The sequence below is a fragment of the Ornithorhynchus anatinus genome, chromosome 6, assembly GCF_004115215.2.
Source record: "Ornithorhynchus anatinus isolate Pmale09 chromosome 6, mOrnAna1.pri.v4, whole genome shotgun sequence".
Classification (NCBI taxonomy): domain Eukaryota; kingdom Metazoa; phylum Chordata; class Mammalia; order Monotremata; family Ornithorhynchidae; genus Ornithorhynchus; species Ornithorhynchus anatinus.
In genome coordinates this window covers 36,951,796-36,974,929 of record NC_041733.1, presented here as the reverse complement: position 1 = coordinate 36,974,929, position 23,134 = coordinate 36,951,796, and the positions used below count along the sequence as shown (strand labels likewise).

The 23,134-nt window shown below is 42.4% G+C and overlaps 1 protein-coding gene across 4 annotated transcripts in view; it reads left to right on the top strand.

Annotated features, from left to right (window-relative positions):
* The window catches only part of TENM1 (teneurin transmembrane protein 1), a 717,827-nt gene that overhangs the window by 594,810 nt on the left and 99,883 nt on the right, over positions 1-23,134 (top strand). For all 4 annotated transcript variants that reach the window (XM_039912369.1, XM_029067334.2, XM_029067335.2 and 1 more), the window contains 2 exons: positions 5,952-6,095; positions 18,613-18,862. In XM_039912369.1, coding sequence (XP_039768303.1) covers positions 5,952-6,095; positions 18,613-18,862 — 394 coding nt within the window. The remainder of the gene's footprint in view (positions 1-5,951; positions 6,096-18,612; positions 18,863-23,134) is intronic.

The following is a 23,134-nucleotide window of genomic DNA, read 5'->3' as shown; positions in this document are numbered from 1 at the left end:
TGGTGGTCTATAGTGCATTAATGTTCTTTGGCTACCAGGAACAATCCTAGAAATAGTATGTAGGCATCTCACATGTGTTTTTCTCTATGTAGATTTGGTCTTGAAATGTTATTTCTATTTAAAAATAAAAATCTCCAGAAGCATACTTTCCGCAGGTAGGAAGAATCATTATTACCAGACATTTTGGTCCAGTTTAAAAATTTTGCTATCTACCTGATACCTGGACACAACTATCAAATAGCCAAGTTAGCAAGAGAACCTGAGAACAGAAAGTTCTTTGTTCTGCTGGTTCAATTGATGTCTGAAAATAATTTCTTCTTGTTTCTTCCTCAACTCTGGTACTTCCAGACAATAGCCAAAAATATTTCGTATTCAGGAGGAGTTGCCGTGAGATTGCCCCCACCAAAAGCTTCACTTAATTTAACAAACTGGCTTACTCAGGGACTCTTTATCTGCATTCATTATGTGAATTTTGTCAAAATAATTCCCTGTGTCCGTGTACATTATCAATATGTAATCATGCATCCTGCACATACTTCATTTTGATTAAATTAAATTGCAGCAATTTGAAGTCCTTTAAATTCAGGAAATCAGACATCCTCCTTTAAAACCAGCACTCTAAACCATTCTATTATTCTTTAAGGTTATTGGCAACAAGAATTGTGTAATTATTTAGTGTAGTACTTTGGCAAGAAAGAGTGGTATTTCAGTAAAAATTAGACCTCCTAAGGGTTCACTTCACACAAGAGCCTATTTCCATCTTGTTAGAAAGAGAGGGAGAAACATGACTATTAGTAGATGCTAAGCTTCATTGCTTGGTGTATACACTACCTTCTTGAGAAAGTTTGGATTTTATGGTATTTGTTAAGCGGTTTCAATGTGCTAAGCACTGTTGTAAGTGCTGGGGTAGATACAAGGTTGGACCCAGTTCATGTTCCATGAGGGGCTCAGTGTCTTAATCCGCATTCTACAGATGAGGTAGCTGAGGCATAGAAAAGTGAAGTGACTCGCCCAAGGTTACACACAGCCGACAAGTGGCGGAGACAGGATTAAAACCCAGGTCCTTCTGAAAGCCAGGCCCTTGCTCTACCCACTAGGCACACTGCTTCTCTTTTGTTTGTAATCTTGAAAAACTCGAGCAAAGAGACCTTTGTGGCCAAAGCTTTGAGGGTGAAACAGCACAAATGAGCGTCTGGGAATTGTCATTCAGTCATTCATTCAATTGTATTTACTGAGTGCTTACTGTGTGCAGAGCACTCTACTAAGCACTTGGGAGAGTACAATATCTCAGCAGACACATGTGGATTAACATGCGTGGCTCAGTGGAAAAGAGCCTGGGCTTCGGAGTCAGAGGTCTGAGTTCGACTCCCGGCTCTGCCACTTGTCAGCTGTGTGACTGTGGGCAAGTCACTTAACTTCTCTGTGCCTCAGTTCCCTCATCTGTAAAATGGGGATTAACTGTGAGCCTCACGTGGGACAACCTGATTACCCTGTATCTCCCCCAGCGTTTAGAACAGTGCTCGGCACATAGTAAGTGCTTAACAAATACCAACATTATTAGTCTTACATGGAGCGATTCATTTAAAACAGCCCTCACCACATAGCCCCTTTCCTTTTAAAGGGGAACTATTTTCAAATAAGCCACCCACTGTCTCCTCTTTCACCCTTGACCCTCAACTAATTTAAACACCACTAAGTCAAGGAACCTCTCGAAGCTAAGCAAGGTTTTAATGCTCTCAGTAAGAGATAAGAGAATTGGTTCACATCCCAAGTTTTATGCGACCTCCAAAAGGGCCCAGGCAATAATTGAGAAGCCTTGTCCTTGTTGCCAATTTATTGCTTAAACCAGCAGCCTTCCCCACCTGCTAAAGCTCATGTCTTTTGTTAACATTTGAAAGCAAGACATTTTAACTGCCCTGCTGGATATCCCTAGAATCCACCACATTGCTTTTAGATCTAATAGGTTGGCATGGTGTGTGTTTTAAACAAAAACGCAGAACATTGTTTAGATGATGGGACGGTTAAGCAGTATAATAAAGTAAAGCAAATGAGTGCTAAATCAGTTAATCAGTGGTATTTATTGAGCTCTTACTTTATGCAGAGCGCTGTCCAAGTGCTTGCAAGAGTACAATACGGTACATGAGCCCTGCTCTCCAGGAGCTTAATGAGGAAAAAAGGCATTAAAATAAATTTCAGATAGATGAAACACCAGAATACAAGGATATGTACTTCAAGGCTGTGGGGATGGGAATTCAGCCTTTGGCCGGTAAGGGAATATCTAGAAAGGTTGGATATTGTATTTCCCCTTAGGTTAGAAGAGCTATCCTGGCCGATGGCAGATTAATATTATCCTATTAACGAGGCAAACTCAGAATTTAAGATTCGGGTCAGATGAATGCTACGTGGAGGTTACCTATCAGACCCCTTAAAATATTACATGGTACAAGCATTATGCAACTGAGATTGATTTTATAGAGAAACAAAGACCGCAAAAGGATTTGTGTAAATCTGAACATTATCTTGTCGCAGTTCTCAGATTTTCAAGACATTATTTCTTTTGTCAGTGTTCAAACTTTTGATTTTTTCCCCCCACTAGTCAGTATTCAAAAGAAACTATAGATGGCTGATTTCTCCCATTTAGTGTTTTCTCTTTGAGTGAAAAGGTTATGAATAACTTCCTCACTCACAATTTAAATGCGGTAGATGTTATTTTTAGCTATTCTACTTCAATTTCATAGCATGGTCAAGATAACATGGAGTCTCATAATAAAAAGAGGCATTATTAATTCTCCTGGGCTTTAACAGCAGAATCATCAGCTTAATTCAGTAATTTTCAGCAAAGCAGCTTCATTGTATATTACCTTTAGCATGGTTCACTTGCTTTTAATCTGGAAGCAGAGCAGTTCCCAGTGGACTAAATGATCTAGGATAGGACCGTCAACAGAGCGTCTTCCGAACCACTTCGTCATCTCGCTATCCCGAGAACGATAATGGACCTGAGGTGGCCGGGGCTGGGTGGGTAGAAGGTGGGAGTGAGAAGGGAGAAAAAGGAAGTTCCACCGTCAGAGCTGGGAATAAAAGCAGGTGATCCCATTGTAATCCGGTCCCCAGAGAATCTAACACAAAGTTTGCCCATTCACTTCTGCATCAAACACCTTATTCTAGGCATTAAAGTTTTCAACCAGCTCTCCCTCTCCAATCTCATCTCCCTGATCTCCTATTACAACCCAGCGCACATATCTTACTCCGCTCACACCAACCTGTTCACTGTAGTCCGACCTCATCCATCTTGCCGCCTACCTCTCGTTCTCATCCTCCCTCGGGCCTGGAATTCCCTCACCCCTCATTCATACATTCATTCAATCATATATATTAAGCACTTACTGTGTGCAGAGCACTCTAATAAGAGCTTGGAAAGTACAATTTGGCAACAAATAGAGACATCCCTACCCAACAACAGGCTCCTCTCTCCCCACTTCTGTAAGCTTACTTATATCACATCTTCAAAATGCTTCCCTGACTTCCCTTACCTACTGTGTCTGATCCGTACCCCTTAAGCAGTTGATATTCACCCCAGCCTCTCAGCACTTCTGACCGTATTGCTGTTTTCTCCCATTTGTTTTTATCGATAATTAATTTTAATATTTGTCTCCCTAAATGGTCTGTAAGCTTCTGTGGGCAGGATTCATGTCTACCAGTTCTGTTGGAGTGTAGTCTCCCAAGTGCTTAGTACAGTGCTCTGCATCCAATAAACACCTAATAAATATCACTGATGGATTGATGGATTAGAAGTAGGAAATGTTTAGGGGAAATAGATAGGCAGAGAGAGGCTATGGGACATCATGAGCGCAGTCTTTCTCCCTGACCTATAATTTACTTTCTTCATTTCCCCTTCTTTGAGCTGAAGACCACCGGTAGATTCCTGAACTCTCTCCCTGCGACTGTGACAGCGTTCTGGGAAATTTAAATGTGTGAACAGGCATGCTAGAAGTTGTAGTGGTCCACTCATCCGATGCCTCTTCTGCTAGCCGTAGATCCCACTCTCTCAGCAGTCCTCACAGAGTGGTAATGTTGGAGTTTATTTTTAGTTCCAGGAGCAATATGTCCTTGATTATTTTCTGCTTCATTATCTGTCAAGGAGTGGGTGGTCTATGGTGCTACACTGCAGTGATACATACTCTAGGTTGCTTTGCTTTGATAGGGTTTCTCAACTTCTTGAAGTTAATTGTCTTACAGTTCAAAAGAGGATTACAAGTCCTGCTAGCATTTTCAAATTTACTGCTGTCGGGAAGGGGTTTTTCCTTGTTACTTTGAGAAAGGGTGTGCACACAGAAAAAAAAAACCTCATTAAGGCCAGTTGGAATCTTACAACAACTCTAAGTAAAAATTATAAGTTTATCATCCAGGAGAAGTTTTTCAAGAGAAAGTCGGTCTAATAAAAGCTGGAGGAACTTCATTAAGGGACTGCCTAGCTGCATTTTGCAATTGTTGGTTTTTAAAAAGAGTTGGGGGGATTTGATTGTGGGGATTGTAAGCCCTGTATTTTTTTATTTGGACTGGAGAATGATTCTGGAGGTGAGAATGTTTTCAATAGTGTGTGTCCTATTACAGAGACATCAAGAAGCCTTCAAGTGATTCTTTTTGTATAATCGTTTCCTATCATGGATGATGGGAGGGTCCTCAGTTTTCACAAGACTTTTAAGAAAAAGAATTCAGACCTTGCTTTTGGGTCCCTTGGGTGCTAAAATGTAAAATTTTAGACTTTACATTTGCTAAAATGTAAAATTGCCTTATTCAGAAGGGAATGTACTGCTGTTTTCTCACCTTCCAGTGACTAACAGATCCTGTATTTGACAATGAGATTGTGAGGAAAGAGGGGGTGAATTTCGGGAAAGTTGTAATTCTATTATTTATTCATCAAGATTTTTTTTCAAAGGTCGACAAGAGAAGCAGAGGATCTCTCCATGCCATTTGGTACATCAAGATTTATCCCACCTGTGCCCTTTTCTAGCCTAAGATCCTTTCTTCCCAACAAAGAATGGTTCTGTCTTACCCCTGTCCTGAATATCAGAGAGCCTTTCAGAGGAGAAAAATAGAGATGCTCGGTATATCTGATAAAGCCATCAGTTTCATTGCTTTCCCCTAGAAAGCCTATCAGTATAACCACTTTAGAATATATTTGTAATTTTACTGACTCTTCATTACCAATTTAGATGGCAAAGAAGATCAGGATGGTTTTGAAGGGAGTTATCCATTCCCCAGCAGCAGCTGTAGATTCTCGTGCAGGCAGAGACATTAAACGGAGTATTTTGACATCTTGGGCCATTTCCAGAGGACTAGGGGAGGGAAGACAGCTGTTAGGTATGGGGAATGACAAAGTGGTATTTTAAAGCAAGTAATATTAAGACTATATGAAATTCTTTAATTTCAGGAGTCAATTTCTTTAGTTATGAAGCACGGTGCTCTAGTGAGGAAATTCTAGAAGCAGGTTTTAAAGCGATATGAGCTATATGAACCCCACAGACCATACACTCCAAGATATCATATGATATGTTTTCCACTTCAGTAGCATTACAGATTTCCAAGTTTAATGCACAACATCTGTTCTTCTCGAAAAGCCTAGCCAAATGCTGGGGGGTAACCCATTGGTTTTAGCTATATATGGTATCCAAAATTTCACCTACAGGAAACTCGATTTAAACTTACAGTTTTCAGCTCACCACTGTATTTCTCAGTAAGATAGCGATCAATCGGGAGAAATCCAAATTGAATCAATGTGATTTTTGATTGGTGTAATGTAATTCTACCCTCTAACATTTGCACATTTAATAGGTGTGGATGTAAGAACCAAATACTCAGTGTCAGCAGCGGAAGCCCCACTAGCAGTAAAATTAGGTAATAAATGGAAATTTAAAGGGTTGATTAATGTGGTGACTGGTTTTCTTTTGCAGTGTCCGTAGGATATGAATATGAAACATGCCCTGACTTTATTCTGTGGGAGAAAAGAACAGTGGTCTTACAAGGTTTTGAGTTGGATGCTTCAAACCTAGGGGGCTGGTCCTTAAACAAGCATCATATTTTGAACCCACAGAGCGGTAAGTAGATCTGGTCAAATTTACATCTTGGATGTCTGTTGTTAGCAGAGAGGGGAATGAAGATTTAATGTGGAATCTGATGATGATGATCATCATGGTATTTGTTAATCACTTACTTTGTGTCAACCACTATATTAGATGCTGGAGTATTCATTCAATCGTATTTATTGAGCGCTTACTGGGTGTAGAGCACTGTACTAAGTGCTTGGAATGTACAATTCGGCAACAGATAGAGACAATCCCTGCCCAACAACGGGCTCACAGTCTAAAAGGGGGAGTAGATAAATATATTCAGGTTGGACACGGTCCCTGTCCCTCATGGAATTCATGGTCAAGGTGGTAATCACAGTTAGCGGGAAAGGACCTACGCCCAAATTTCTGGGTGCCTTCCATAAGATCTTGATAAAAAACATAGCAAATCCCATAAATGCAAATTTTAAAAGTATCCAGACAGGAAAAATTAGTAAGAGTCTTTGCATTCCTGTCCAACGTACTTACTCACTGCATTTCATGGCCCAGCAGAAACGCAACACTACAGGAATGAGAGAATGCCAGTAAGCCTGCATAAGCCTCAGGGAGTGTAATCATTTCCTTCATGAACGCTCTCGGTCTTCAAGCTTTTGTGACTAGGCCGAGGGGCTTCTGTCATTGACATTGGAAGACTCCTCATCACATAGGGGTCTTAGAGTCAGATGAAAGAACTGTATTTGACATTGGGTTATAAGTAGCTAACTTATTAATAGTTATAAGGAGCTAACTTGTTAATGGTGTAATTGTCTGTAGATATTCTCATCTGTAATGTTAAATGGGTTTTCTCGTTAATGCGAATCAGCGTGTTGCATTTCTTTCACGACAGACTTTGAGGACACTGAAGCCAAATCTTGGTAGCTTTAGCTAAGGTGAAATGCAGATATCTCTCACTTCATGGTGGGCAGCAGAATTTCATTTTTGCTACATTGTTTAGTGTTTAGTGGGTAAGAATACGGCACCCTCTTGAGCCTGGAGTGAGAGAACCAAAATCAGGCTCACCTCCCGAACAGCCAAATTGCAATAGAAAGAGAAAGACGGATGAAGCATCCCTAAGGGAAAGGTGCGAGCAAGGCAAAGAATAAGGAGTAAGAGGAAGCAGTGACCACAGAGACAAAGAAACACTAAATGGTTTTTTCCACCAGTCGCCATCCGCATCAGAAATGATCCGACCGGTATTGTCCTTGAATAGCACCGTCATTATTGATAGAGCAATTAAATCTTTCCGTTAAATCTGTCTTCGGATAACAGTGTGTGTGAATGGTGAAACGGTAGACTCTGGAGCCACAGGGTAGACTAGGCAGGAGAACTTGGGCCACTGATAATCACCTTCAGATTAGGCAGCTGGGAAAATGTTTTCACCTGGCAGGTTGTAGTGACTCCTCACACTAGCCCTGGGCTGTTCTGTAGCTATTTTAAGGGTGAGTACATTTAGGCCCCCGAAAGGTCTTCCAACTCGCCAGGGGTGCGGAGTCAATCATTAAGCGCGGATGGGTGTCCTCTTCCTCTCGGAAACATCCCCTCTGGCAGAGGTCACTACGGAGCCTTTCCAGATTTTAGAAAAGACCATCATTCGCCACCTGGGATTGGCTATGCGCAGTGGGGCAAAACAGGGGATTGCCTCTGCCTTTAGGGGACCCTCACCTCCCACTCAGTGTGAGACAAATAATAATCATTCAATCAACCAATGGGATTTACTGAATGCTTACTATGGGCAGAGCACCATTCTAAGCACTTGGGAGAGTATGATGGGACAGAATTAGCAGACAAGTTCCTTACCCGTGCTGAACAGGATATTTGTTAGCATGCCCTAGATGCCAAGAACTGTGCCAAGTACTCAGGTAGATATCATACAGTTAGACACAGTCCCCGTCCCACACGGGCCTCCCGGACCACTTCCTGGTGCCAGAGTCCCAGAACCAAGCCTCGTGGGTTCAGATCGGAGAAGGGGAGTAAATGGGTCCCAAGGTTTGGAGAAAGTACATGTCTATTACGTCATTTTATGCCCTAATCCCACTCCAGAACATGCCCTGCCTGCCCATTTGTGCCAGGCTAGAGCACAGGCCTGGGACTCAAAAGGACCTGGGTTCTAATCCTGGTTCCACCACTTGTCTGCTGCGTGACCTTGGGCACTTCACTTTACTTCTCTGGGCCTCAGTTCCCTCATCTGAAAAGTGGAGATTAAGAATGTAAGCCCCATGTGTGACAGGGACTCTGTCCCATCTGATTAGCTTGTATCTACCTCAGCACTTGGAACAATGCATAGCACATAGCAAGCGCTTAACAAGTACCATAATTATTATTATACCTGACTCCGGAACCAACCCCTGACCCTAGCTAGGATTAAGAGACTTAACTCGATGATACTATTACTTTTGTGGTCTTTTCATGTCTGTGGGATCCAGGGAGGAAGATGCCTTCTTTCTTAGTACCTGAAGATGATGATGATAATAATAATACTTTTCAAGTGCTTATTTCATGCCAACCACTGTTTTAAGTGCTGGAGTAGATACCAGGTAAGGAGGCTGGATACAGTCCCTGTCCCACATGAGGCTTGCAGTCTTAATCCCCATTTTACAGAAGAGGTAACTGAGGCCCAGTGAAGTGACTTGCCCAAGGTCACACGGCAGACAAGTGTCCAAGCCGGGATTAGAACCTAGGTCCTTCTTACTCCCAGGCCCATGCTCTAGCCACTAGGACACATGAAGATATGAATCCCTCCTCCCCAAAAGGACAGAGAAGTTCCTAGGAGGAAATTCTGAGAAGCAGCTTGGCCTAGTTGATAGAGCATGGGCCTGGGAGTCAGAAGGATCTGGGTTCTAATCCTGATTCTGCCACTCTTCCCCAGTGTGGCCCTGGCCAAATCACTTCACTTCTCTATGCCTCAGTTACCTCATCAGTATAAAAGGGATTAAGACAATGACCCCCATGTGGGACATGGACTGTGTCCAACTTGATTAGCTTGTATCCACCTCAGTGTTTAGCATACAGTGCCTGGAACATAGTAAACTCTTAACAAATATTAAAAAAAAAATCACTGTTTAATACAAAAGGCCGTTTGTTCTTAGCACCTATCAAGTTATTTGCATACCGCTCATTTGCTTATTTTGACTGCTCCGGTTTTAAATATTTTTATGTTTGTCACCCACTGTTGGAGTGTAAGCATCTTGTGGGTGGGCAATGTGTCATTGGTATTTGGTATTTTGGTATTCTGGACTTCCCAAACACGTACTGCAGTGTACCAAACCAATGAGTGCCCAAAATACGCTGCAGCTCCTACTGATCCAAATCTGCACAGTTAGTTCAATACTAAGCCCCAAGCTAAAGTGGGAGGAATCATAATTTACAAGTGAGCCCTGTAGATTTGTAACTTGGCTCTATTCTTTCCTCCCCCATTCCTCTCTGGAAATCCCCAAATCAACAGATTGGCTTAATGACGGGCTGCATTTCAAATTTCCTCGCCCTGTTCTCCTTTTCCCTCCCTTCTTCTACCCAGACCTAGACCAGACCTCTCACCCTGCCACAGTGTTTTGCAGCATCAAAGTACAGACCGCCTAAGCAGGTGGCCTCGGAGTTCTTTGTCCCCCTGAGCAGCCACCATTAACTCGGCAGACTCCCAAGACAGTCACATTCCGAAGCCTAGCTACCCCACGGGACTGTGTTCCACTTTTACTGTGCTGACCTGCCAATGAATTGGATTTGTGACACATTCCCCTATCTGGCTGGCTGATGAGCCAGCTGCAATTAGCTCTGTGACAGCACAGGTGAAATGTTTTCAACCTGCCACGCGTCCGCTCCCCGCGGCCACAATCTCCGGCGGCTTTGTGCATCAGTACCGTCGTTCGGGGGAAAGGACCCTCTTATGTCAGGTTGTTCTCCTGCTGTCATTGCCGGAGTGTGTTTTTTTTTTTTATCTCTGAGAATGTCCTAGAACAGTCATTCTGTTAACTTGAACATCATCTAAAAATAAGCCATCTTTTTTTGGCTGGTCGTAAGCTTCTCCCAGAACACTTGTGCCTCAGCCTCTGTGAAAGCTCAGCCCTTTAATCCTGTCCTTCCTTCCTTCCTCTTTCCCTCTCTGGAAAGGGAAATAGCATCAGACAGTTTACTTGGCCTCTCGGGGCCTCGGTTTCTTCTGGGACAGAGATTGTCATGCGTCTATCCCACCTCTTCACACGACGCTTAGTTTCTAATGTACTAACTTCCGTAATTACTGTCGTTATTATTATACAACTAGACACAAAGCCATCAGCAAAAATTCAATCCATCAATTGTGTTTATTGAGCACCTACTTTGCCTAGAGCACAGTACTAAGCGATTGGGATAGCACAAGGTAATAGAGTTGGCAGATACATTCCCTGTCACAACAAGCTTACAGTCTAGAAATAAATCGTGGCTATGTAGATGTGTTGTGGGCTGAGGGAGGGGTGGAGAAAGTTTGAAAATCCAAGACAGATGAGGAAAGGGCCATTGGCCTGATGGCATAGAAGACCACATTCCTTGTGGGCAGGGGAATGTGTCACTTCTGTCTTCATGAGCATTTAGTGTAGTACATGTATCCTAACAGGAACTCAGTAAATACTATTGCTACTACTTTTAAGAAATCCCTCGGTGCTTTCCTCTCTGCCTCCAATCTCCTCCATTCTCTCACTGCACCCCAACTCCCAAGCAGAACTCTCCCTCCTTCATTCTCAACTCTCCTTCCTCAGACACCTTGCTCACATCCTGCCTCTTGTCTGAAACTTCCTCCCCTTGCAAATCCACCGGGCCTCGACCGGGATCCATCGGGCCATGAGAAATTGAAGGTTGGTGGTGTATTTATCATTATAAAAGAGAGGCAGCGTGGCTCAGTGAGAAAGAGCCTGGGCTTGGGAGCCAGAGGTCATGGGTTGGAATCCCAGTTCTGCCACTAGTCAGCTGTGTGACTGTGGGCAAGTCACTTAACTTCTCTTTTCCTCAGTTACTTCATTTATAAAATGGGGATGAAGACAAACTGATGACCCTATATCTACCCCAACGCTTAGAACAGTGCTCTGCACATATTAAGCGCTTAACAAATACCAACATTATTATTATTCAGTACCATCGAGTCATTTCCTATTCATAGCGACTCCTTGGATATACTTTGTCCAGAACGTCCTGTCCTCTGCCATAGTCCGCAAACTTTCTAATGGTTCTTCCGTTATCGTTATTATTGTCTCTATCTGTCTAGCTGCCGGTCTACCTCTTCCATATTTTCCCTGGACTTTTCCTAGCATTAGATTCTTCTCCAGATAATTAGTCTTCCTGATTGTGTCCAAAATATGCTAGTCTAAGTCGAATGGGCAGAAGGGAAAGGGAAAATAGGCAGAGGGGTGCAGAGGTGAAGAATGGTGTTGGAAGTGGGGCTCTTATCCCTAAACTTTCACCCTGTTTCTGTGTTCCAGGTGGCATTGGGAGGGATAAGGAGATTTGGGAGGTGATAGGCTGGAGAGGACACAAAAGTGTCTGGTCTTGTTCCCTCCAGCAAAGACTACTTAGAGTTCTACTGCTCCTTGTGATCGCTTTGGTCCCCTGGCTTTCACAACCTCCACATAAATCCCTCCACATGCGAATCCATTTTTCAGCAAGGCCATTTTGCTTTTGGCATTTCTTGTCAGCTTTAATGAGACCAGCTGCTAGGACTTTTGACAGTAGGATCATTCCAAGGGGTATGGGTTGCAGTAGGGCAACGATCTAGTGCTGGGGAAGAAATATAAACATCTTTTCCAGGTCAGATGGTACCGTGGGGCTAGGGCCGCTTTCTGGTGCAGCAGTCTGAGAACTTTAAGAAGGGTAGGTCCCTGGGGCTTCCCTGTTAGTGAGAATGCTCTCTGTCGTGTATATGCTGGTCCCCGTATTCCCTCCCATCTCTGGTCTTTCCCTTTAGGAAGAGGAATCACAAATCCATTTCTAATTGTAAAAAAATAAAGAAAAGAAAAACCAAAACAAGAGTAAAGATTCATGCCCAGATGTAAAATGTCAGATTTTTCTTGTTGTCAAAGAAGATCTGTGGTTTAAATGCTACAATTGCAAAAGGGCAGGTGTCACTTATAAATGATCAGGTTTTTGTTTTCATTTGAAATAGTTTGACATTTTAAGCAGCCACTTCTTTTCCGGCCCCTTTATTGGCTCTTATAGATCGACTCTTTCAAGTGCCTGTCATTGGCATTAAACACAAAGAGGGAATTGACCTCAATCAAGCCAACCTCCAGCTGTGCGCTCCAGGGGAAAATGTGTCCTCTTGCCATTGGCTAGTGGAAATGTGGGGGAAGGAGAGGGATTGAAAAAGTTTACTCCGGTTCCATGAATTCATTGTATCCATCCTAATTCATATTTAGGTAGATGTCCGTTAGTTGAAACGGTGTAATTTCCAGGGCTTTATTCTAAATAAGATGCCACAGTTGGGAGAATGAAACTAGTATGTGTTGCTTTTATCATGGACAAGGGATAGGTCTACCAATTCTGTTATTCTCTACTCTTCCTAGCCCCGTTGTTGCAGATGTTTAATTCCTTTCTCAAACCTCCTGTCCAACTGCCTCCCCCATCTCTTGTCCCTAATGAACTGGCCACCTCTGTTTTTGAGAAAATTGAAACTGCCTTGCGTGATCTCCCTAGACCTCTTGCCTCTCTCCAGTCCCTCCCTCCTCCTGCCCCTTCTTCAACTGTCCCATCTTTCCCAGCAGTATCTCAAGGGGAAATCTCCTGCCTTCCCTCAAAAATCCACCCACTCCACTTGCACATCTGAATCCATCCCTTCACACCTTATCAAAGCACTTGCTCCCTCCCTTCTTCCCTCCCTGACCACCATCTTCTACTGTTCACTCTCCAACGGCTTCTTTCCCACTGCTTTCAAACGTGCCCAAGTCTTCCCTATCCGGAAAAAAACCCCTCCCAAACCCTCACTGCCCTCTCAAAGATCATAAATGATCTCCTTTTCAACAAATCCAATGGCTTCTACTCCTTTCTAATCCTCCTCAACCTCTCAGCTGCCGTCTATACCGTTAACCACCACCTCCTCCTGGAAACATTATCCAACCTTGGCTTCTCTTGGTTCTTCTCCTATCTCTCTGGCCGTTGATTCTCAGTCTCTTTTGCAGGCTCATACTCTACCTCCCATCCACTAACTGTGGGAATCTCTCAAGGTTTAATTGCCTCTTCTATTATCCAGCTATACTCACTTACAGAACTCATTCACTCACGTGACTTCAACTTACCACCTCTGTGTGGATAATTCCCAAATCTACACCTCCATCCCTGATCTCTCTCCCCCTCTGCAGTTGTGCTTTTCCTCCCACCTTCAAGACATCTGCATTTGGAAGTCCAGACGGCACCTCAAACTTAACATGTCCCAAACATTTCTACTTATCTTCCTATATCTAAACCCTGTCCTGCCCCTGATTTTCCCATCACTGTAGATAGCACCACCCTCCTTCCTGTCTCACAAGCCCATAACCTTGGTGTTATCCTTGACTCGACTCTCTCATTCAGTCCACATATTCAATCTATCACTAAATCCTGTCAGTTTAACCCTCACAACATCGCTAAATTCCGCCCTTTCCTCTCCATCCAAACTGCTACCACATTAGTCCACGGGATTAATCGCACGGGAAGCAGCGTGGCTCAGTGGAAAGAGCCTGGGCTTCGGAGTCAGAGGTCATGGGTTCGACACCCGGCTCCGCCCCTCGTCAGCTGTGTGACCGTGGGCAAGTCGCTTCACTTCTCTGTGCCTCAGTTACCTCGTCTGTAAAATGGGGATTAACTGTGAGCCTCACGTGGGACAACCTGACTACCCTGTATCTACCCCAGCGCTTAGAACAGTGCTCTGCACATAGTAAGTGCTTAACAAATGCCAACATTATTAATCCAAGCATTTATCCTAACCCTCCTTGGTTACTATATCAGCCTCCTTGCTGTCTTCCCTGCCTTCTGTCTCTCCCCATTCTAGTCCATACTTCACTCTGCCGCTCGGATCAGTTTTCTTCAAAAATGTTCAGTCCACCTTTCCCCACTCCTCAAGAGCATCCAGTTGTTGCCCATCCATCTTCGCATCAGACAGAAACTCCTTACCGTCGGCTTTAAAGCAGTCAATCACCCCGCTCCCTCCTACCTCACCTCCTCACCGCTCTTCTACTGCACACTTTGCTCCTTCAATGCCACCCTCTCGCTGCCCCTCAGTCTCTTCTATCTTACTCCGACCTCTCACCCACCTCCTGCCTCTGGCCTGGATCGTCCTCCTTCTTCATATCCGATGAAAAATTACTCTCCCCACATTCAAGATCTGGTTGAAAGCACATCTCCTCCAAGAGGCCTTCCCTGGATAAGCCCTCATTTCCTCTTTTCCCACTCCCTCTGGGTTGCCTTCATTCATTCATCGTATTTATTGAGCGCTTACTGTGTGCAGAGCACTGTACTGAGCACTTGGGAAGTACAATTCAGCAACAAATAGAGACAATCCCTGCTCACAATGGGTTCTAAAAGCTCACAGACATCAAACCATGTAAACAGGCATCAGTAGCGAAATTATAAATAAATAGAATTATAGATATATACACATCATTAATAAAATAAATAGAATTATAATTATAAATATGTGCATATATACACAAGTGCTGTGGGGCAGGGAGGGGGGTAGAGCAAAGGAAGCAAGTAAGGACAATGGGGAGGGGAGGGAGAGCAGAGGAAAAGTGGGGTTTAGTCTGGGAAGGCCTCCTGGAAGAGGTGAACTTTCAGTAGGGCTTTGATTTGCTCCTTTTATTCACCCCTCCCTCCACCCCACAGTACTCATATACATACCCATATTAATATAAATTAATGTCTGTGTCCCCCTCTAGACTGTGAACTCGCTGTGTGCAGGGAATACATCTATCAACTCTGTTGTTTTGAACTCTCCCAAGTGTTGGTACAGTGTTCTGCACACAGTAAGCTCTCAAAAAATATGATTGATGGATGGATTGATTGATTGATTGATCCGCAGCCATACAGTCCATAAAGAGTCAGGAACTGAGAGAAGATCTGTTACTGACTTTTTCTGTGATTGTAAGCACCAACCCTTCCCTCAAGGCACTTTACAAGACTAAATTGCATCCATCCAAACAAATTTAATATGTGGAGATTCTAAGACAAAAAGAGAAGCTTTGGAAAGACCAATTTGGAAAGCACTGATATTTTTCCCTCAGATCAAACAGCATTTTCTGACAGATGCAAGTCAGGTGAGGAGTCTCTCTGAACTCTCATGATAAGATTCCTCCCACTTGACCTGTTTTTTTAGGCACACCCTCTTAATTGATTCAGAACAGCATATTAGCAACACTGAAACACCTTTCCTAGTTTCCTCCAGTTTCCTAGTTTGGAAACTGGTTGCGTAGTTTGGATTTCACCTGTTATTCACCTCCCAAATTTTCTTAAATCCAGAACCATCATTCACTATATATTTTCTCCCAGGTAATCATCGTAACCTATCACAGCATCATATTTATCTGAAAATTAGCCTTTAAGATTTTCCAAGTCTTTTTGGAGTACCAAGAGATAGTGATCCCTTGATAATATGATCTGTGATGGTCTTAATGGGAAAGAAATGTATCTGTGGACCATCTGAATGTATTGTTCCAGTTGAATGGACTCAGATCTTTGAAGGGCCACAGAATGAAGATATACAGTGCAGTTCAGTGGACAGCTAGCTTCTCCCTGATATCAGGTCAAACTCTCCCTGCCCCCATCAAAGATGCCTGTCAGGTACACCTTTACCATGATTAAATCTTCAGAAAATGGTTTTGTTTGGCCAGAGAGAGGACCTTTCTGAGGCATTAATTGCATATGGTTCTGCTGTCTGATTGAGATGGAGAAAGGATTTCTTTTGCCTCGACGCTTCAAAGTCAAACCGGGAGCTTCTGTCAGCCAAGTGATTTCACAAAGGAGAGGGAGAATAAGTTTCCATTGATTATGCCAGCATATCTCCCGGCTTGTTTTATATACCCTCAGTCAACTCCAGAGAGAAATATGTATTCCGTCCCTTGTTGTCGGTAAGTCGAAAAATAGTTTCTGTTTTGAAATCAGCATAAAGCACCACCCGCTGGCTTCCAGGGGGAATTTTCTATTCAAACTTACTTAAAAGTTTCAAGGCAACTTCTGGACAAGGAGGAATGGTGGTCGGGGATGGGGGCAGAATTGGGGGATATGAATAGTAGGCACAGACAGGCGTATTTAGCTTATTCCATAGCTGATTTTGCTTTTGCACTGAAAGGGGAATTTAGAGGAGAAATGTGCAATATTCTGCTTCCAGGCTCCTTCAGCCATGAATCAGAAGGTTTCCTCTGCTGATTCTGAAATGCCCTAAACTTAGCCCTTCCCATAAATAACGAGCTTCAGGCCCTAGGATCATTTAGTTTCATGTTTAAAATGAGCCCACACAGTGGAATAAAGTGGAAAGGAGGCAGGGGTAATTGATCAAGATTTCCAGTAACATAAACAAAACGTTTCCAGAGCGATGCTTTGCTGAAAAATTGATGTTAAATCATCATATGCTCTGGTTCTGCATAGCAGAAGGTTAAATAGATTCCTGAAACAACAAAAAACACCCTTCAGAATGATCTATTTTTCCAAGTCCCGAATGCGGAACAGCACAGAGGGGATTTGCCCCTTCTATTTTATTTTATTTTTGGATGGCTCCATACTTAAACAGGAATAGTAATCTTAGAACGCTGGCATTTTAACACCTCGCATGAAAGCAAGAGATCAATCCTGGAGATGTAATCAGAAAGTACATTTCCTTATGTTTTATTTCCTTTAATCACTCTCCTCCTTTGATGGAGAGCTGGGCCTCTAATAGGAAAGGGGAGTTTTAGAATTGCAGCCTTAGAAGAATGGTTTAGAATAGCCATCTTTAGTTTTTAAATTGCCAGGAGTCTAGCAATAACATGTCATTTTCAGAGTTATTGTTAACCATTCTTATTATATTGATACTACAAATGGGAGTCTCCTTTAGAAAATACATGTAAATATCAAATCTAGGGTTTCCAAGCCAATCGGTTGGAAAAATTTTTGAATGACATACCCTATGGTGCATTGCTAAAAAACTGACACACCAAACAGCAATTTTTAGGTTTTAGAAGATCCTGTTATTGCATCATTGGTGGGAAATTCAGTTACTGATCATCAGGAGATTTTGTTTTTACCTCTATTTTGCTATTTTTGTCACCATTGTTTTCATACACCATCAGACAGCTCATTTAAATTTGACTCTCGGTCATGTGCTGCAATCAAATACACTTTTTGAGAAGTGTATTGCAACCCTCTCAATCATCCTTAATTAAATATTCAGAGCCCTTAAGAAATTCCTTTGCTGCCTAATAAAAATGTATGAATAAATTGAATATTAAAATAGTAATCCTCAAGAAATCACGGATAGTTCTTCAGTTAACGACCGATTTGTTGGCGCATTACCCGACCTCATCACCTCCTGATTGCGTGTTGAAAAAGTGGCCACTCACTACCCTGGGTGTCCATGAGTTAGGAAAGCCTAAAGACTTGGATCAGATATGTACAAGTGGCTGTTCAAGGAATGGTGATTGTGATTTTTGTTTCCAAGAAAGTAGCATCCAGCAGAAAATGCCATTTTGTGCATTTTCTACCACATTTATTAGTTTCACCTGCCATGTGCTGTTTCAACTCAGAGTAGCCAATATGTATGTTCTGGGCTTCTGGACTCAGGAATTCATCCATTCATTCATTCATTCAATCATATTGATTAAGGACTTACTGTGTACAAAGAACTGTACTAAGTGCTTGGGACAATACAATACAACAACAAACAGACACATTCCCTGCCCACTGTGAGCTCACAGACTAGAGGGAGACACAGACATTAAAATAAATAAATAAATAACTTACAGATGTGTACAAATGTGCTGTGGGGATGGGAGGGAGATGAATGAAGGGATTTGTGAATGAGGGGATGTGTCTATTGTACAGGCTTGGGAGTCATCAGAGATTGTGGGTTCTAATTCCAATCTAGGGTTTCCAAGCCAATCGGTTGGAAAAATTTTTGAATGACATACCCTATGGTGCATTGCTAAAAAACTGACACACCAAACAGCAATTTTTAGGTTTTAGAAGATCCTGTTATTGCATCATTGGTGGGAAATTCAGTTAAAAAAGTGGAGCGGTTATGCGAGGGTCGTACAGGGTTCTCTGCTGTACAAGCGGGGACTCTGGATGGCAATATTCATGATTCCAAACTTGGGTCACCGTTGGGGGTTTGAGATGGTATGAGACAGGCCTCCCCGGGGATCCTCTTCATCAGATCATTTACTTCCTCAGCTCTGAGGAGCTCAAGGCGGTTGAGGTAATAAAACTGGTTGACTCAGTTCGCTGAATCCCAGTTCTGTGCCCTTCCAGTCTGCTGTGCTTCCAAGGAGCTACTTTCTGGGACTGTGCATTGGATGACATAATGTTCATTTTTGTTTCTATATAGGAATCGTACATAAAGGGAATGGAGAGAACATGTTCATTTCCCAGCAGCCTCCAGTCATCTCCACTGTCATGGGAAACGGTCACCAGAGAAGCGTTTCCTGCACCAACTGCAATGGTGTGGCCCACAGCAACAAACTCTTTGCCCCAGTTGCCTTAGCATCCGGTCCCGACGGCAGTGTCTACATTGGAGACTTCAACTTCGTAAGGCGGATCTTTCCCTCGGGAAATTCCATTAGCATCTTGGAATTAAGGTAGAAAATTACACAGCTCTTTGCCCTCGACTTTAAGGCGCTCTATCAGCTCTCTCCCTCCTCCTACCTAAAACCTCACTGATCTCCTACTATAACCTAGCCCTCACACTCTGCTTCTCTACCACCAACCTAATCTCTGTACTTCGATCTCGTCGACCACCCCCCCACTGACCCCTTGCGTGTATTCTCCCTCAGGCTTGTAACTCCCTTCCCTTGGTATCTGACAGTCCACCACTCTCCCCATCTTCAAAAGCCTCCTAAAAATCACCCCCCCTCCAAGAGGCCTTCACAAAGTAAGCCATCCACTTCCGTTCCCCTCTGTGTTGACTACGCCCTTGGCTGTGTATCCCTAAAGCACTTTGATACTCATCCCAGCCCCAAAGTATTTACGTAAATATTCTTACAATCTTCAGTTTCCCCTTTCCCTAGTGTGTAAGCTCCTTGTGAGCAGGGATTGTATCTACTGCCTTTTTTGTATCGTGCTTTCCCAAATGCTTAATACAGTGCTCTACCAATACAGTAAGGGCTCAGTAAATACCATTAATTGATGGATTGATTAGTGGATTGGTGTTCCAAGACGAGTGAGATCAAGCAGATTGTGTGAAAGGTAGCAAACTTCATATCCCTGAATAAGAGAGCATGTTGTAGGTTTCTGTAAAACAGTCTGTTGACTGGCAGCCTGTCCTAAGGAAATGGATAAATACAGCTTTCGTTAGCATGTCTAGATGCAGCTACTGTAGCTTCTTTTTACCATTTAAAATTAATCAATTTTTAAATGGCATTTGTTTCATGCTTACTCTGTGCCAGACACCATAATATAAGCGCTGAGGTACCTATAAGAGTTGGACATAGTCCATGTCCCATATGGGGCTCACGGTCTAAATCCTCATTTTAGAGATGAGATAACTGAGGCCTGAAAAAGTTAAATGACTTGCCCAAGGTTACAAAGCAGATGTGGTCTTCTGACTCCCAGGCCCATGCTCTTTTCACAAGACCACGCTGCTTCTCTGTGAAAGGGAAACCTCAGATACCTTAGAAGCCATTCTGAGACTTGATGGTAGGAAGTGCTAATTTTTGAAACTTGGCTTTGAAAAAGTCTGTCTCAGTTCAGCAGGGCAGAAATGAATTGATAGATAAATAGAAAAATAGGGTGATTTAATGTTGCATTTATGCCTTTACAAGTTCCAGGGGTTATACAATAAGCTACCCATAAAAACCATTTCTGTTCCCAAAAGCAATTCCCCACAGCATTCAAGAAAAATGCAAACATTTGTGATCGAGAGCCCAAAATGATCATCCCCAAAACTCAAAGGAGCTGAGGTTTTTTTTTTCACTCTGTGACACTCACTACTATATATATCATATGGATGCCATCCATAAATACCTTCAAGCATTTTACATATGTATTGCAGAATTCCCTCGTCTATTAGCAGTAGCCTTGTAACTTTCTTGGCTTTCTTTTTGCTTTGGCATCAACCTCTCTTCTTCTAGACAGAGCTATCCATCCTCCCTGCCTGGCCAGGGAAATCTTCCAGTCCTAAGACCCCATCCATTTACATATAAATTCACTCCAGTATTAGTACATTTTTAAGTTCTAATTGCAAAAACTGTCTTAAAGGAGGGAAAGGCTCTTAAATCCCTTGGCTAATAAAAATAGGCTATGGAAGAGAGGAAGAATGCTACAAACATAGGACAAATTTGTGGGTATGCATTGATTTGAATCACCCCCTTTCAGACATTCACATGTCTGTTATGTTGCATTGAGTACAGTGCCCTGCACAGTAAGTGCTGAATAAATGCCATTGATTGATTCGTGGACTTTTATAATCCTGAAGATTCTGATCAGATCAAGAATGAAATGTGGCCAGCATTAGACAATATCTTTTCTGGACAGTCCATTTCAAACAGTGTAGGCGTATTTCCTCATTTCCAAGAAATTCAACAAGTAAAAATGAAGATTATTATGTTTCTTGACTTAGAAATAGGCCTCATATCAAAACATCGCATTCCTGTAAAAAACACCTATCATCTTAGTTGAATTGGTCAGAAGATATTCACAGAACATGGCCTATCTCTAAGCAGAAAATGTAGAATTATGTAGGAAAAAAATTTTCTTTTTACTGTGGGGAAAAAAAAAATCCAATGAAGTTCAATCCTCCTCCGTGTAATTTAAATGCAAATTTACTTTATGGGGGAGAGATTGCTAGTCACTCCTTGATAGAGTTCTTTTTTCTCAAGCATCCTCAACAAACAGTTCACAGATTTACATTTTAGTCAAAACTATCTCATGACCTTCAGCAATAAAGCCATTTTAAAAGTAAAAGAGAATAAATTGGGAACTAATTGCCTAGTGATTCAAGGAGCTGAAAGATAGAAGACTGGTACAGTATTTTGAAGCATTACCTAGTTTCTTTAGTATTCTTATTCCAGAGTCTATTCTCATTGCACCACCTCCATAAACATACATGTATGTTTTATTACAGCAAATAGGCATCCTCTAAAATTCTTTTTCAGGTCCACTGTAGATAGTAGTTGAAATATTAGGGCTGATGATTAAGTCTGCATCTGTGCAGATATAGACATGCAAAGAAACATCCATATTGCTTGTGGTTATTGACTTGTTAGGTCTCCCCAGGGTATAAATATTATGGACTACTGCACCTTTCTGTGATGATATGGCATTTCATTTAATGAGATTATACTCCAAAGGAAGCCACGTGTTGATTAAGTTCTATTTGAAGAGAAACTTCATCTGTACCAATTTTTTGTCAAAATAATTTGTTTTTCCCCAGTACATATTCATCTTTATTGCTGAGCCCATCTGTTTCCTTGGAGACACGGTCTAATGTAGTCAGAAGGTTATTGATTGTTCTTAGTTAAAGTTCTGAATATAAAGCTATATGGCCAACTGGGATTGGGTCAAAAGATTGAGGCAAGAATTCCTGAAAGTCCTTCTGGACTCTGTAAATTCCTGTCCATACACCTTTGGACAACTAATTGTTCTGCATCTCACCTGGGTAAAACAGGCAAAACAACATTTGTATTTGAGCTGCCTCCTAGGAGCATCAGTCTGCAAAAAGTGATTTGAGACTCTTTGCTGAAAAGTTTGAAAACTCCCAAATTTCACCTCTTGAGGAAAATCTTTTCTTGACATAGAAATTGTCCCTAACAAGATATTTTGCTCTCTTCCGAGCTCACTGTGGCTTACCTATTTGTATTTCCCCATTTAAACATGGCTTTAAATCACTCCTTCGCTTCCTTGACATTTACCGGTTTCAGATGTGTATAACCTGTATCTCTGTCCTTTTTCCATTTATGCTTACTCAAGCTATAAAAATGCCAACTCCTTTAATCGGTCCTCAAAAAATGATTGGCTCCTACTTCTGTTGCCCTTGCCTAAACTTCCAGAAGGAAAGGAGGAAAGTGTAAACACTAGTTTTGTTTTTTGCTGCCAATACCGCCGTTACACTTTCAACAGCATGGTCAAGGGACCTGAGTTCTAGTGAAGTCTAGACTGCCCCCCTGCTGGGTGATTTGGATGAGTCACTTGACTTCTCTGTGCCTCATTCTCCTCAACTGGAAAATGGGGAAAAAGTGCCTTTTCTCCCTCCCTCTTAGGCTGTGAATTCTGTGTGGGAGGGGAGCTCTCCGATAGGATTAACTTGCATTTCTCCCCGGCATCTACCTCAGTGCTTAACGCACCGTAAGTGCTTAATGAATACCACCACTGGACTTATTCTTTTGTATTTCAGGTGTTTGCATCTCACAGTTGGGTAGTTCCTCCAATTTAATTTACACACTCTTTAGCTTATCTTTAAAATGATCCTTTAAATATAAAGTGTGATCCTACTGACCTAATTCCCAGAGCAATCCAAAAAGCACCTTGATTCACCCTGACGAGCAAGTTTCTCTCCGCTCAAGGCGGAACAAGGATTTAAATCCCATTTTAGATTATGTAAAATATGTAGGAATCTATTATTAGGATTCAGTCTTAGAATGTGATGGAGTCTCCCAGTGCAAAGAACAGACAAGCCTCGGTCCCATACCAATTTCAGGGTCAGAATCCTCGCACCAAAGAATTGAGGATGGTGAAAAAGAGTTAGCACAGCACACGTGTGCTCTCTCATTTCCATTAGCTCGTTTCCACCAGGGCATGGAGTGCAACTAGAAAATACTTACCTTGATGGGCAAAAGATGCACTTTTACGAGAGGAACGGCTTTAGCGGCTTACACACGACATTGTCATATACCAATAATATTGTTGCTGCCTTG